This window comes from Argiope bruennichi, chromosome 11, assembly GCF_947563725.1.
Source record: "Argiope bruennichi chromosome 11, qqArgBrue1.1, whole genome shotgun sequence".
Lineage (NCBI taxonomy): Eukaryota > Metazoa > Arthropoda > Arachnida > Araneae > Araneidae > Argiope > Argiope bruennichi.
The window spans coordinates 35,052,755-35,069,920 of NC_079161.1; the positions used below are offsets into that span (position 1 = coordinate 35,052,755).

At 25.6% G+C, this 17,166-nt stretch overlaps 1 protein-coding gene across 2 annotated transcripts; it reads right to left on the reverse strand.

Moving 5' to 3' along the window:
- Positions 1 to 795: 795 nt before the first annotated feature.
- Positions 796 to 3,991, reverse strand: LOC129957114 (tubulin-specific chaperone C-like). Of its 2 annotated transcripts, none has more exons than XM_056069266.1 (2): positions 3,686 to 3,857; positions 796 to 2,363 (listed from the first exon to the last, which is right to left on the reverse strand). In XM_056069266.1, the coding sequence occupies exon 2, from the start codon at positions 2,267 to 2,269 to the stop codon at positions 1,229 to 1,231; it is 1,041 nt and encodes a 346-aa protein (XP_055925241.1). In that variant the 5' UTR covers positions 2,270 to 2,363; positions 3,686 to 3,857; the 3' UTR covers positions 796 to 1,228. The 2 variants fall into 2 exon arrangements, with proteins under 2 accessions (XP_055925241.1, XP_055925240.1); XM_056069265.1 differs by lacking the exon at positions 3,686 to 3,857 and adding an exon at positions 3,894 to 3,991 and having other exon boundaries at positions 797 to 2,363.
- Positions 3,992 to 17,166: the final 13,175 nt, after the last annotated feature.

A 17,166-nucleotide genomic window follows, 5' to 3' on the forward strand; every position in this document is an offset into this window, starting at 1 on the left:
AAATAAGCCTCACAATTAAAAATTTCTTGTGGTAACATATTTAAAAGAACAGTTATTTTGTCCACAAACTACTCAACCCAACTTCGATATTATTGCTAGTTAAAAATATCACAGGAATGAAATCTTAATCTAATACTTTCATTATCAGTACAAACCAAATCTACATTTTAGAAAAGAATAAAATAAGTATGTGACAAGTTATTTGTTAATTTCCAAATTATATTTTAAGAAAAAACTTAACTGAATTATATAAATCAATAAAATGAAAACTCCTAATACATTTACATCTCATTTCTCTAAATAAAATACTAAAGTTGGCAAAACTTTTAAAAAATTAAATTGAAGATTTCTACAAATCAGTGCATGTTAGAATGATTTCCATGTAAAAATAATATCAGTCAAAATACAAAAAATAATTATATTTGACATACCTTTTGCAGTTTAAATTATGGTATTAAAAATGTATATATTGTCTTACTATTAGAAGTTTGACAGCAAACAATGTTTGATTAATAATTTTCATCATACGAAATTAAGCATTTGATTTGTGACTGTCAATAGTTTAAAAAAATTCTGGCACATAAATTAAAATTTTTATACTTATGAATGAGCAGGTTAAATTTATCACCTATTCTCAGTCTATAAATAAAAATATATTTCTGTTATCAAACAGTTTAGAATTTTGTCTTTAAACAATTCCTAAAACATTACCACATACATATTTCAATTTGCTTGAAAAAAATATAAATACAAATACACAAAGAAATATGCAAAAAAGAAATTTATTAGAAGCTTAAATATTTTGTGTATTTTTAACTTATAAGCTCTTATGCAGTGAACATATATATATATATTTCATTTAAAAATAAATGTACAATTTATTAAGCATAATTTATAAATTTCAAACCTAATTATAATGTATATTCACTTTCAACAATAAGCCAAATATGGCTAAGATTTTTAATTAAAAATCTAGATCTACAGCTTTGTTATTAGGTCAAATGCATTTAATAGATATAGAACAGCAATGTTTCAAACTGACATTCTGTTATTTGCAATGCATATCATTTAAAAGTACTCAACAACTTATTACATGCTTTGTCTTTTAATCATTAATCTAGTAAAAACAGGTTAACAATTAATATGTGCATATTTATTTGCAAAACCTATAAACATAAAAAATTATCACATTAAAAAAATGGCATAGTACATTATAATCTGCTAAAAATCAACTCCATGTTTGATATTTTTCAGCATCTAGAAAATACCAATTAGGAGATGGTGTACCAATAACTAGCCAGTTAAAGTCATCAATAGAATCCCAGTTATTTTTAGTTTTATCAATTCCAGATACAATAAAATCCTCATCTTGACCATCATATGTCCAATTATAAGGAGCAAAATATAATTCCTTGCAGTCTTCAATAATAGTTCTACTTGTTACATGTAAATAAAAGTAACAGTCTACACAAGAATGCACCCTAAGTTGTTGACAAGCAAAAACAAAAGTACAGTCTTTACAATTCTCTATGAAAACAGATGTTGATACAGGACCAGCAAATATATAACAATCGGTTAAACCACTAATAAATATAGTGCTTGGAGCACCATATAGATGGACAGTACAGTTTTTCAAATGATGGAGACCAACATCTTGCTTTTCAATCTCTTCTCTGAATTTGACTAAATTCTCATTAGATATATCTTTGAAACCACATTTGCAAAGCTTAACCATTGACATAGGTTCAATGATGTTATTAGGTTGTATCTTTTCTGGACAAGATGGAGCCTTAACACCATTTGGAATCTTCTTTTTATTCTTAAAAGCAAATTTTTTTTTAGGAATTAAATCATTCTGAGCTGCTTGAATTTCATCCTGTAACACCTTAAGACTTTCTTGACCTTTCTTAATATCATAAGTAGGCAAAAATAATGTAGAATCAGACAAAAACTTTTGTAATTCTTGAAAATCTCTCACTATTTCATCAAAATAAGAAGTAAGATGACTTTTATCTATATTAGGAGCATTCAATAACTTGGATTCAATCTGTTGCTTCTGATAATTAAACGTGACATTGAAGTAGTCAGTTTGCTCATAAACGGATGCTCTAGTGTCCTTTTCATATTTTTTCCTCTCCATCTCGGCGATCCTTGCTTCGGATCGTTGAACCAATTTGTCAACGACCTCTTTCCTTTCAGGAGTACAGTCCTGCACAATAACTTCAAAGCTTTTTTGATCCTTCATAGCTGCTGGTATACTATTGCACATTTTATAGAACAACAAACATACAATTGCAGAATTTATTTGTGCAAAATATGCAACATAATTTATTTTAGTGAATATGCAATCTAAAATTCAAAACCTAAAAAAGAAAAAGAAAAAAAAATTGATTTATTATGTTAAGAGAATATTGTTATAACTTATGCATATGATTGAAAATTCACTCATGGATATAAGATATAAGAAAAATTCTAAATAGTTACTGCAATACAAAACAATAAGAAATTATTTACCATGAAAAATTTTCAATTAAATAATGTTCAAAATATTTGCATAAAAAGATCTCAAATTTTGAATTTAGGTATCAAAGATGAAAGCAATAATGCTAGTTATATTACATTTACATTGACATGATATGTGTTAGATTTCTGATTAAACAATTACTTAAGACTGATTGGTGGACAGAGTCAATACTGATGTTAGAAAAAAAAAAATGCTAACATTCATTGCCATATAAATAAGGATGTAGAAATTAAAAATTCTATCAATTATAAAACATCAAGATAATACTTAATATAAATATCAAGATATCACTTTGCCAAATATAATTAAACAAGTTCCTATTTGCATCACTATATTTACTTAGTTATTACAATATTCATAAACACAAGATTTATTTAAATATTATTGAGCATAAACCTGCTTGCAATATAAAATGAATCATAATAAATAAAAATATCCAATAATTTCACAAAATTACTAAAATAAAAAAAATTATTAAAAATTAATCATTAAATTTTAAAAATATTAAACGAAATCGGTGACAAGTTTATTAAAAGTGGGGAACAACTGAAGCCTGCAGACCATCTAAATTCACCACTGCATGCAATAATTCATTTATTATTCTATTAACACAAAGCTTACATTCTGCTTTATTAGTTTATATTATGTAAATATTATTTTCAAACTTAAAAATTTTCATTACTTTACCCTTCATTTCTCTTGAAATCTGATCTTTCTGACTGTTCAAGAATGCAGTATAATTTTTGCAATACAGAGTTATTAAGTCCAATCTTGCAGCAAATTTATTATTATTTTTCAACTGTTTAATATTTTGTTTCACAGTAAAAAATAATCACTACTCTAACTGTTCAATTCATAGATACAAGCAGATGTGAATGGAATGAAACTAATTACTAACTTTTCTTTATAATTTTCGACAACACAAAAAAAGAGATCTCAGACAAAACTACTATAGTAATAAGTTCTAAAGGGTTATATCTAATGCAATAATATAATATTTGGAAGAACGTAACAAAAATCAATACCGGCTTAAAAAATTGTGTAATGAAAAAGGAAAAATCACGAATTTATATCCATGCACCTGTTAAAATCCGTAATATATTTTGTTGGTGAAATTTTTCCTTTGAAGCAAGTCAGACTGTCATATGAATCAATACTTACAAATTAAATAACTAACTGAGTCATGCTAGAAAAAAACGGGAAGATAACATACATCGGTAAAATAATTTAATTTTAAAAAATAATTTGATAGGCGTGGTCTTTTCTGACAGTCTTCTTGTCAAGATAATTTTACACAAGTATCATACACAAGAACAAAGATATTCCACTGAAATCTTTAAAATTAGCTAAAGAAAAATCAGTAACTTACTCGATGTAATATATGGCCTTATATAGAAAATTTTTAAATCACTACCTCATCACACATTTGAAACAAAAAACAAAAACTGTACTGAATGAAAGAACTCAGCTTGGAAATACATTTAGATTTCGGTTTCCGATTTTCAAATGAAATGAAAAACTAAGCTTTTTTCAAAGCTTATGACTAAATTTCTTGAAATTAAAAACTATTAATTTTTCGCTTTTTACTTTAAATATTTATTTTACTGTTAAAATTTTACAAGGACTTTAAGCCGGCATATTCACACAGTAACTAATATCCTGCTGTGTTAACAAAACAAATGCTTCATATGCCTAAACAACTCGAATTTATTCTTTGATGCTATATTTTTTCTGGAATATCTGATGGACTGAAATTAATTTTCTTCTATTTTGTCTTGCATAACATTATTTTATAAAATAATGTTAATTAAATCATATTATTTTCCAAACAATTATTTCATAAAGTTGAACTTTAACTGCAATCGCGACAAGCATGAAGTAAATTGTAAATAGAAACATATGTGTAATTTTGCGGGTAGAGTTAACCGGAGGACGTATTGGAGGATCAAGCTAGGTTCCAATTAGTGCCTGTAGACGGCGCCAGCAGTCTACAGCCATCTATAGGCGCTAACAAGAACTATTCCAATTGCAGGATTAACTACAATAGGGGTTATAAGATTTGGCAAATAAGCACATTTGTGGCAAATTATGCCAATCTTTTTCATTTCCTATTTCCTATTCATTTCCTCGATTTTGTTTTTTATTTTATTCCACCAACACTTGGAATCGTCAAACTGATTCGTTTCTTTTACTCTTTCTGAAACTTTACTCGTTTCTTTTACACTCTTTCAGAAATTCATCTGATAATTTTTTATTTTAAATTGATTTTGATGTAAATAAATTCTTTATTATTATTAAAATGTATTTATTTATTAAGAATTTTTTAGGTCATTTGTTAAAAATTATTATTTATTAAATAACTTATTGAAAATATAAATGTATTTATTTATTATTTTTTATTTATTTTATTATTGTATAATTATTTTTCATTTGAAAGAAAACGTCTCCAACAGTGGATAATAATAGAAATATTTTCATGCGAAATTTGAATAAATAAATTCTTTTATGTTATTGCGATTCGAAATAACATTTGGCTGCAAGGACTCTCCATATAATATATATATAAATTTTTTACTAAATGCAAATTTTTTTTCTAATAAAGGAGAACGTGCGCGTGTGTATGCAGAGAAGAATAAATATGTAGGAAAGGAGGGTAGGAAAATGTAATGTTTGGTAGAGCAATTTTTTAATTTTTATTATTTAAAAACAGCGAAAAAGTTTGAAGTTTTTCTGCAATAACTTTCGAAAATGTTTCCAAATTAAAAAAAGATTTTAATTCATCTTTAAAATAAAAGTATATTTAGACATATATCTTTTTAATTATAAAATCTTGTAATATTCTTTATTTTAACAAATTTTTAAATTTTGATTTTCAGCAATATTGTAAATGAAAGACAAATCATTTTCATTTTTCAATCAAAGCTGAACGATTTTTCTTTGTTAAAAAATATGAGATAAAATTATTCATACTTTTAATATAATAAAATTTATAGGATGGCATGCTATCAATAAATTGCATCTTTCGAGGCAGGTTGTTGGACTTAGAGCTTCCAAATTTGGCTGACAATTAGCTATTTCTTAGATAGCAATATTAAGAAATCTTGTTTCAAAAATTAAATTAAAATTTTAATAAAAAATTAACAAAATTCCAGCATTTTCTTTATAACTTCGAAATATATCACTGACCAAAAACATTTTAAATTTTAAAAAAAATTAATTTTTCAGTTATCTTTTTTTTTTTTTAATTCCATTCAATATTTTTCTTCTTTGATCTTAGTATTTTTCAAAATACTTTTAAACATATTTTTCAAAAATATTTTTCATTGGTTTAGTAAACTATACTTCTGTATGAGCACATTGCAGTGATATTCAATACAATTTTATGCGCATATTATTGTCTTTTTAATTTTTTAAAGATAATATAAAACTAAACAATTAAAATCTACAATCTTGGCTTTCTATAATATTTTGGATGAAGATTCAAATCTACTTTATTATTGTCATTTCTATTATTTATTTTTTATTTATTTTATTTCATTTATTTTAGGTTAACATAAAATTAAAAATTAGGTATAACTGGATTATCATCTTTTTCTCTTTTTTTTTCCTAATAAAATACAGTTGATTTTTTTATTTGACCAGCTTTTTATGAGTTTTTTCTACCATTTAATAAAAAGCAATTTTAAAAATTAACTTTCTATTAGTTTTAATATATTTACTTCTTAGCCCAATCATTAAATAAGTCCTCTATCAACTGCAAGATAATTCTTTTCGAAGGTTATGTTAATTATTTATATATTATAGTTTGCTTAAACAGTAATTCACATAAAAAACTAAGAATTAAAGAAGAATTAAACTAAAATTAAGTATTAAAAAAAATAATTCTCAAAAAAAATTCTCATAAACAGTATTTTTTATAATAATTTACAGTTATATGTAACTTGTAATTTTTTTGCAATTCATGCATTAATTTAAAAAAATCAAATTTATTGCAAATACTTTAATTGACATAATTAAAGTAATACTAAATGAATGATGGACAGACCAGCTGGTCACCGAAAGCAGCTGGTACATCCCTAATTATTTCGATTTCGTTTCCAAAGTATACATCTAACAGTAATCATCCTTATAATGTAAATGTGTTTTCAATGTGAAACAAAACCGTCTACTTATATCATTGGGGAACGCGGTGTTTATTTATTAAATAGTTAGCTAACATTAGAGCTCATGTTTCTTCTTCGGCTCTAGCCATGTCATACATGGAATACCTGCTTAGTTATGCACCGACTCCTCTTAAAATCCAAAATTAATATTTATTGACTGATTCTCTATTTAGCATTTATGTTCAGCTGCCGGGTATGCGCTTATATTGTTATATTAATGTTGAATGTGTAGCATGGACCTTTAATTTTTCTATAAATTTCTATATATCTTTTCTAATCAACTACTATTCTTTGAATAATCTACATTTATTCTCTGAAAATGTAATGAACTTGTTTGTAGATTATTTGATGAAAATAAGCTGGAATGTATAAACCCCTTCAAACCCATAATGGGATTTATGATATTTGATTTTATCAAGTAAATTCTTCCAATCAGACTTCAAATCTTAAGAAATAAAAAATTCAATTAAATTTGCTTCAAAAACTATTGTTATGACTTTTTCAAACGCTATTAATAGAAGGATATTGGAAAACCTATCAGGAAAAATGATAGAAAAAAACCATGAAGGAGTCCGAAGTGGAGCAGTTCTCTTAGTTTCCGGAAAGGGGACATCCTACAATGGCAAATTTTCAGCCACTGTGTTTTAATTTTGTTCAATTAAATCCTATTACTCCTTCCAATGATTAATACATTAATCTTATCCGGTATTAATAACATCATGTAATTGATCTTGACCATTTGTTATCTGCTAGGAGAGAACAGATTAAGGAAAAAAATCTCTTTGACGGTAGATCAAAAAGATCCTTATATTTTCTATAGACTACTTATATTCTCTTTTCAAATTTATCACAGAAATTATACAAAAAATAAATATTAAGGTGATTCGAACCTTTAATTTGAAATATCGTAGTATAATAATATTTTAGGTTTTATTTTAATCTATCTTTATATTGTTCTTTTTCCTTAATTACAACAGCAATAAAGTAAATAAAAATGGTGTTTAATATCGACAATATCAAATACATTCTTGAGTATAAGACCAAGAAGTAAGCAGGAGCGGTCTTTAGTCGATTGCTTCCAATTGGGCGACGTTCATAAGGTCTCTTTCATATTTCCTGCATACAGGGTTAATTTTTCTTCCGCCTTGCCATGGACCTTAACAAACATAAAAGAATCTTAGTAGTCTTTTTACGAAGGGTATTGTATGTCCGTAACATAAAATTTACAGCTACTTTGTCTATTTAGTAGGGGGAAAAAAGGTGGGCACGAGAAGGGTATTGGGACCAGACATTTCCGTACGAGTTAAACGTCCAATAAATCATTCTTAGCTCATTGAAAAAAGGGGCTAGGGAGTGATTCTTTACTAAAAAGGCATAAGCCTGCTGGCAAGAATGTTTAGTGAGAAAATGTATTGGTATTTTAACTAAATTTTGATATTTAAACATAAGGAAAAAGCTTCTGTCTGTTTGTACATGTGCTGACTTTACAAACCAGCCTTTTTGACATGTATCAATCAAATTTGGCAAATATTTAGTTTGGTGGGTAAAAATATGCTTTTCAGAGTGATTAAAATTTTTTTAATTAATTAAAAATTAAGCCAAATATTGGTCTTTATTCGGGATAACTTTTTAAAAGTTTACAGTAGAAAAATAGTTTTTATAGCATTATAAAATTAATATATATATATATATCCTTTTAATGATACCAAATTTGTTTATCATACAATTTTTCTTATAATATTTAATACATTTTTTGAAATATATTTTAAACGTATTTTGCAACAATATATATTTCACTGTTGAAAAAAAAAAGCTCAAAGCTGTTTTCAATGTTACTACTATATTTGTATCAGCTTTTTTTTTTTTTTTTTCCCTCTTTTTTTCTGTTTCCATTATTGTTACCAGTTTTTTGTCTAACATTGTTTCTATCTTTTTTTAGAATTTACAATTTACAATTTAGAAGAATTCGGAAAGTTAAAACTCTTCAGCAACGGAAATTATTAACTTCTAGTCCACTTAACATGCTATTTACTAATGGATCTGTGGCGAAACTTTTCATGAGCAGAAAATAAAAATTTCAAGGCATTTCTTCTTTAAAAAATAATTAGAATTTTATGCATTAGATTCTGGTTCATTATAAAAGTGGTGTTTTCTATAGAATTTGAATAAAGAATTTTTTAAATAAAAGCCTTTTAATGAGGAAATGTGAATTTATGAAATTATTATTCTGCACTGAATTTATTCAAAAACAAGATATTTGTTCTTAATTCGAATTCTCCTGTAATCTTGAAGGGTTATTTTTAAGAATTTTATTTTAACTTTTGCGAGCTCACAAAAATATTTTTTTTTAAATTAAAAATTTTTTTTTTTTCCATTATGGTAGATATGGATATTCTATCAACATTTTTATTTATTAATCACCATTTTAACAAGGCGCATTTATCCATATGTCATTAATGGGAACATTTGGAATAATACAGTTTTTTTCGTAAAATAATTTGCAGAAGGGGGAAAAAATCCCATTCTGATTTCTTTTTTGAATGAAAATATGATAGTTGAATGATTTGTGAGGAAATTGAAGAATGCCTTTGGAAATAAAATAAAATTAAAAATAAAACCATGAAAATTTTGAATTTCTCTCTTGTGATAACAGATAAGACGCATTTCAAATTTATATATTCATCTACGGATTCTCTTGACAGTTTCAGTTTCTTTAGCATTTGTAGAAATAAAGTTTTCCAACTTGAAATTAATTACGATCATTAAATCATTAATTATAAAACATACTTACGATCATTAAATCATTAATTATAAAACAAACTTACGATCATTAATTCAGCAAGGACGCTTAAATTGTTGGGCAGTTATATCGATTGGATCTGAAATCAGCTGGATTTCGGATTTATATAAAAAGTTCGCAAAAGGAAATAAAAACAAGAAAAATTGCTCCCTAATAATAAACGATAATAATGATCTATGAATTTTCAATTATTTTTTATGTAAGTCCTAAAAATTATTTATTTCTGACAATGTTCTTGCATTTCAATTTTCTTTTTGTACCAAATAAAGAATTTTCATAAATCTTTGTTAAGTCACTGAAATAAATAGTATAGTGACCTATTTACTTATTACAAATAGTATACAAATTTTTGTCCATTTGTTGGCTAGCTTATGTGCATTTATGAATTAAAAATTAAAGCATATGTTTTAAAGTATATATAAATTTCGAGTATCTTTGGTTTATTAATCCGTGTGAAAAACACGTTTTAATCATTTTCTATTTGTGATTTCCATTCTATTGCTGAGTTATATCTATAGCAACATTTTATTTAATACTAGTCACCGAATAACTGGTTAGCCAACGTTAATGGCCGCTAAAATTTTCAATTAAATACTTTAACTGGGTCTTAATAGCTTCTTAAGCAAATTATTTATAAGCTTCAAATTTTGATAGATAGTCTATAATAAGTATTATATTAGAAGACTTCTATGATTCTATTCATTTTACAATGCATTTTCCTTATTTTTTGCCAACGCCACTAACCATCGTGGATGCACTTTGATATTTTTAGTCTTTTAACAATACAATCTAATTTCTAACCTAGAGCAAAACAAAAATTGTCATTTTTCTTCATATTAAAAATATTTTAAATATAAATTTTTCAGATTTTTTTTTTTTTTTTTTTTTTTGCAGAATTAGATAATTATATTGCTTACTTTGCTGAGATCAGCTTTGCCAGTCATAATTTTTTTAAAGGGCAGAATAATAATTCGCACAGTAAAACGAAAACTGAACATTTTTTTGCAAATTTAATAATAATTTTGGTGTTCATCAAGAATTCTTATGCTTTTGTATAATTATTCTTGATACGCTTAATATTTGCTCAGAATTCTTAAGATTTTTGCTGGAAAATGTGCCTAAAATATTTTTAGAAAATTGATTAAATATGAAAAAAATATTTCTGAATATATAAAAATAACATTTATACTGAAATATTTTTGAAAGTTATCGAGGGGAAAAAACATCAAGAACTTGCTTAATTTTAAATTAATTAAAATTCTAAATGAAATTTTAAAAAATTGCTCCGAAGTGCACATTTTATCCGTCCAACATAGTAAGTGCGTACTAAGTTTGGTAGCTATATGTCTTACGGTTTGATTAATAGAGCGTCAACACCCAGATATACAGACGCGCAAACACATATTCATCTTTATTATTAGTAGAGATCGCTCTGCTAATAATACGCTTTATTAGTAGTAGATAATGCATTTCATGTTTGTAAAGATGAAGTTTTGTTATGGAATTTTTATTCATTCTCTCAAGTGACACAGTTCAAAATTGCACTACACGTTTGTATTCTCTATGACTATACATAATTTTGCTAGAAATTAACTTGTCAATTTACTTAATTTTTAATTTCACATGAGTAGTGTCATCCGGTACTGAATATGAGGAAAAAAACAATTTATTTTTAAATTACATAATGCATATAATCTGCACTAATTATAAAGATAAAATTTTGTGTGTTTGTATTGGTACTGTACAGGGAAAATCGTTTAATCTATAACAACCAAATTTTGCACATATATTCAGTGCGGAAATTTAAAATTTCTGTGGGATTTTTTGAATTTTCAGTTAATTAAAATTTGTGAAATTTTGGTGTTTTTGCAATAATTTCTGAAAATATTATAGCAGAAAAACAATTTGTACAGCATCTTAAAATTCAAAACATTATCTTTTTAATGATGAAAAATTTTTTGCCAAATAATTTTTTTTTTATTTTTTAAAAGTTTTTAAGTTTATTTTACAACATTGTATTTTATTACTGAAGAGAAACTGAAACTATTTACATTGTTTCTCCTAATACCTCATCTCAGCCTTTTCCCACTGATATGACCAAGATATGAAGGTTTGGTTTATTTTCCCATGTTGAGTTGACTTAAATATGAGGCATGCTTTTAATAATTTTTCTATATATATTTTGTTATACTATATAAAAAAAAAAGTTCGCCCTTTTGTGACCAAAACTGAGTGAATTATGACAATTTGAATGTCACTGTTTTATAAAAACGCGGAACTCCATTGACTGCCTCGAAGATACAAAATCAGTGCGCTGATTTTCCCCAAGATTGATCAATCTAAAATAATTACATTTTTGATTGTCCTAAAATAAGGATATTCAAGGCTTTATAACTCGGTCAGATTTGCCGCAAAGATGGAAACGTTAGATGGTCAAGATTATTTTACTGAATAGGATTCGTAGGTCTGAAGGATCGTATAAAATTTAGACTTCATAATCGTTTACAGAAGTACTTTTTTAATTGAAATAAAATAAAATATTACGTCATTTAAATCTTTTAGAAAGCAAAATGAAAAATAAAATTTTATGAAGAGGCCAAAGAAAATATTATTGAATTATGTTTTTATTTAATTCATAAAATATGTAAATATTCTGTAATACAAATTAGATATTAATTCTGAACTCATATATTTTTTAAAGACGTGTTTGGTTTTAAAAAAATGTATTTATTGAAGTTTTATCAATTCCGGCTTCAATTTCAAGTTTACATTTTACGGGAGCTCATAGAAAATTAGAGAAAGGCATCGAAGAACGATCAGAATAAGGAAAGGCTTCTATAATAGTATCGGTGATATGTTTATAAAAATTTGAAGCTTAAAAACATTTTGCTTGAGAATCTATTAAGAGAGCAAGTTACATAAAATACTTAATTGAAAAGCAAATGTTAATGCTAGGCAAACCAGCTAGTTGCCAAAAGGGAATAGTAACAATGATTTAAAAATTTTAAAAAAATCAATTAAAATTTTTTAAAATCTACTTTTAATTCATTAATTTGAATATCTTTTAAAAAGTGGTTTTTTTTTTTTTTTTTACATAAGTTATTTTATATAACTGGTAAAAATTGTCTAGAAATAAGTATTATAGAAAATAGTTTCAGATTGGGCCTCGCGTTTTCTAAGACCAACCCTGTAACAAAGGTACTAGAAAGTATTATTATAAAATATTCTTTAAAATATTTTCAAATATTTAATTAAAATATGAAAAGAAATTACACAGAAATAAAATTGATATCACTGAATAATTAATATTTTGAATTTTAAAATGGCATAAGAATGACTTCTATGCAACAATAAGCTCCGAAGTTATTGAGACAAAGGGTTAAAACGTCAATAAATTTTTAAAGAAAAAAAACCTATTTGCAATTTTAAAAACTTAAGTGAACATTTATTATTCAAATTACGAACCAACTTTCGGTCGAACGGTCTAGCCTTCAGAAATCTCGAATATGTTTTTGCCTTATAAATGTTCTAACTTAATGCAGAGACAACATCCAATCTATAAATTTAATCATGTTAAAATTTTTGTAAATAATGCAACATCCTTTTCAGAAAAATTAGACATATCAACCGAATGAAAAATTGAGCCCAATAAAAAAAAATAATAAAAGAATAAATAAAAATCGATATTTTAACTTGCATTTATTTTTGCAAACGATTGCCTTTATTTGAGAAGCTACTTTTAAGCGATTTCTTTCTTTGATGAATACAATACCAAACAAGAAAGGGGAAAATATAAAACTCATGTTATTAAAATTTTTGGTTAAAAATCTTCATCATTAAGCAGATTAATAAAAATTTTGCTATATGCTGCCTTCCAAATAGCTCTTCTCGGTCCTTTTTAATGAATATTAATGAATATTAAATCAACAGAATAACGTTAGAGTAAGATACTGATACCCGTTCGTAATTTCAGTCTTACTGAAGAATAATATAATTATTAATGTGTTTATCTATATGTTAACATGAGTTACAAGACAGACTGCCGCCCCAAAGCTTAACATTTAGCAAACGTGATTTAGAGGATAAAAATGGGTACTTTTAGGCAATTTATCAAAATTTACAACTATAATTTTAATTAATCTCTCTCTCTCTCTCTATATATATATATATATTTATACATACTATATATTGAAATAAAACTCATTCGACATGGTTGTATAAAAAATGGTTTTGTCCATTATTGCTATCAAAACATTAACTATATTAAAATGCAGCTCAAAACAGCGAACTCAAAAACTGACTAAAATACGTCGATAAAAAAGTATTAAATAAGAAATAAATCGTAATAATAATTCCAATATTCTTTATCAAGTGTTTGTAATATTTATATGCTACAAGGGAAAAATAGATTCAGTTTAATCAACTTTACTTAAAAATCATCCGTTCAAAATGGATATTCACAGATCAATGCGAATGTCAAATACTTTGTTATATCATTTGTGTAAACAAATAACTGTCTGTTTAAATATTCCTTAATTTGTCTTTTTTTTTAATTCAATAAAAATTTATTCATTTGCCTTTATAAAATGAAGGCATTTGTTTGAAGGAAATTAGATCGTGAGTTCACTGAATTTTCCCATCTCCAGACATGGGTTAAAGTGTAATTATCAAGTTTCGCGTGGGAAAAATGTTGATTATCCCATAAAAAAGAATCATTATCCATCAATCACTCACATTATAAGAATGAGAAATATGCATTCCCTACAGCTTTTCTAACTGTTTACCAAGTTTTCTCTAAAAGGTAATTAAATTCCGTTAATCCTACAACTTTAGCACATATGATACTAGACAAGAGCGCATCTGCTTACCACCACCCGGTGGTTTTGTTGCCGTAAGCAAATTGGGGTAGCTTTTCAAAAGCAGCAGAGATAGATAAGTAGATGGAAGTGGAAAAATCAATTACAGAACTGTCATAAGTATCTATTTTTCTTTCTTTATGCTCATAAAAGCATCGGTTACTGCGCTATCTAACAAATACTTTTCTTCAAATAAGCTTTCTTTGAGAAACTACATTTAAGCAATTTTATTTTGATGATTAAAATGCTAAAGAAAAATATCAAAATAATGTTTATGAAAATTAATTGATAAAAAAAACCCTTCATTTTTAAATAGAATAGTAGATGAATAAAAATTTTACAAGATGCTGCATTCCGGTGGATATCAAATCAAAGAATAACATTAGGTCAATATACAGATATGCAATTGTAATTTGAATCTTACTGAAGAAATATATAGTTGTTCATATATTTATCTATACTTTAACATGAGTTATAAGACAGACTGCCGACTCCAGAAACTGAAAATCTATCAAACATGCTTTAAAAGATGAAAGCGTGTGCTTTGATGCAATGCATCAAAATTTCCAGTTATAATTTTAACTAAACAAAATGTTGATGTTTTCCTCTTATAATTCCCAAATATATTATTGTACAAAAATGATACTAACACCATTTTCTAAACTTAATATCAAAATCCTTTTATTGATATCAATTTCATTATCATACAATTGTCTTTTTAATATTAATAAACTAAAAAAATATTTTAGAATGTATTTCTACAATAATTTTTATTATTGTAATACAATTCATTTCATTCCCAAGACTGTCAAAATTTAACTAATCAAGTAAAAATGAATTTATTCTTTTGTCATTAATTTAAACTTGTTTTTTCTATCACTCAACATTACGCGTTTGTTTGTATGCAATATAGTGACTACAAAAAAAAAAGTATGACAGCAATAATATTATTTGATAACAATAATCTTTGGAAAAAAATGGAATATTATGTTTGCAGTAGTAGCTGAAAAATCTACAAACGAGGTAAACAATTCAGTATGACATCTTGAAACAACACAATTTCTCGTACCCTTCAAGATATTTTATTTGTTCAATAAAAATGCTTAGGTAAATTAACACAGCCATATTCGAAATTTTGTTAAAATACCATTTTATCATTCAGATTTAGTATTTAAAACTTCAAAAAATACATTTGGAAATTATGAAATTTTCTTCTGAAACATTAACAAAAGTTTCTTTTATTCGCAAAATAATTATTTTTTTTCAAAAGTAAAATTTTCTTTTAAAAAAATGCTGTAAAGAAATTTAAGTGTGAGTTGATTAGTGATGGCATTCAGGTATCTAATTTTAAGGATAAATATCCAGAATGGATATCTATTTTCCAATTAATTGTATTCATATAAAAAAAAAACTGTATGATCTTATATGCTAATGTTATAAAGAGGCAGAAAAAGTATAAAGATAAAAGAGAGAAATGGAGGGAAGCATATAATTTTTTTTATTTCATAAAATTTTTAAAAAATTAATAAAAAAACAAAGAATAACACATCATACATTTAACATACTTAATTTAAATTCTTTTTAGTTACAATGAATAATAATGAGGTAGACGATTTTTTAAAAAGTAATTTTAACTAAATAAAAAAGAAAGATTTTTTTTTTTTTTTTATTTAAAATGATATTGGAAACAAAAGTGAAAGATACTGTTTACAGTTTTTTTCCTTCCAATTTTCAGGCTGTGGTTTAAGCATTAATAAGAATCATGATTTAGAGGTAGAATTTGAATTTTGAGAGGAGTTGCATAGATTTTCAGCTTTGATACAATATCTTGAGAATATATTATATCATATATTCCAGTTGTAAATGATTTTGCTTTCTCTTTGTTCATTAAGTTTATTTTTTTTTTCCTGTCAAGTTCTCTTTATCTCTTTAGAAGTTCCCAATTATATGATACATATCCAAGTTCAACTGCTCTTTCATATGCTAAAAGATTTCTTTTTTCTTCTTTTGTGAAACAATGGCCCAGGAAGTTCTTTCAGTTGCATTTAAAATGTACAAAACTACTTTGATTTTTAAAATACTGGTTTCATACAAACTCCTTCATCAAAACAATGATCAGAACATACTTTGTGATCCTTCTGATATTATTCATTCTCTGTCCATCCTTTTTTCTGTAATGAATAAAATCTGTCTTCAGTTGATTGCCATCTATTTTCTTTTATTGATCCAATTGATATATGTAAGTTAAATCACTCAGACAGTTTTAACCTACTTGTGTCAGTAGTTTAAAATTTTTACTGAAGGTGAATTGAATCAATACTAAATTATTTTTGGAAATTAGCCTTTCTTTACGTTTTTGTAATGGAGACAATGGAAGTTGATTTAAAGTCTCCAAGTGACTAAAGTCATATTCTCCAAGTTATTAAATTCCTATTGAACAAATGAATTTGCAGATAATTTGATGCAGAGATTACGATTATTTTTATTATTGATTCTAAATTGTAAATACTTTTTTTCAATTTAACATAAACAGTGTTAAAATTCATTATTCCATTGTAATTATTCATTACTTTTAAACAAAAAAATTATTTTCCCATTTTATTTTCCTAAAACATTTTTTTTTCTATCTCCTCATAGAAATTGTCTTTTTTAATAATTTAGTCAAAACCTTAATTCTAAAAGATAAAGTAGGTATATAAACTATATAAGTTTTATAGGTTTTAAGGATTTTCATCATCCTTTATAATTTTTTTTACACAATATCTCAGAACTATTCATCACTTGGTATTTATCCACTCATTTGAATCAGTTAAAACAATATTA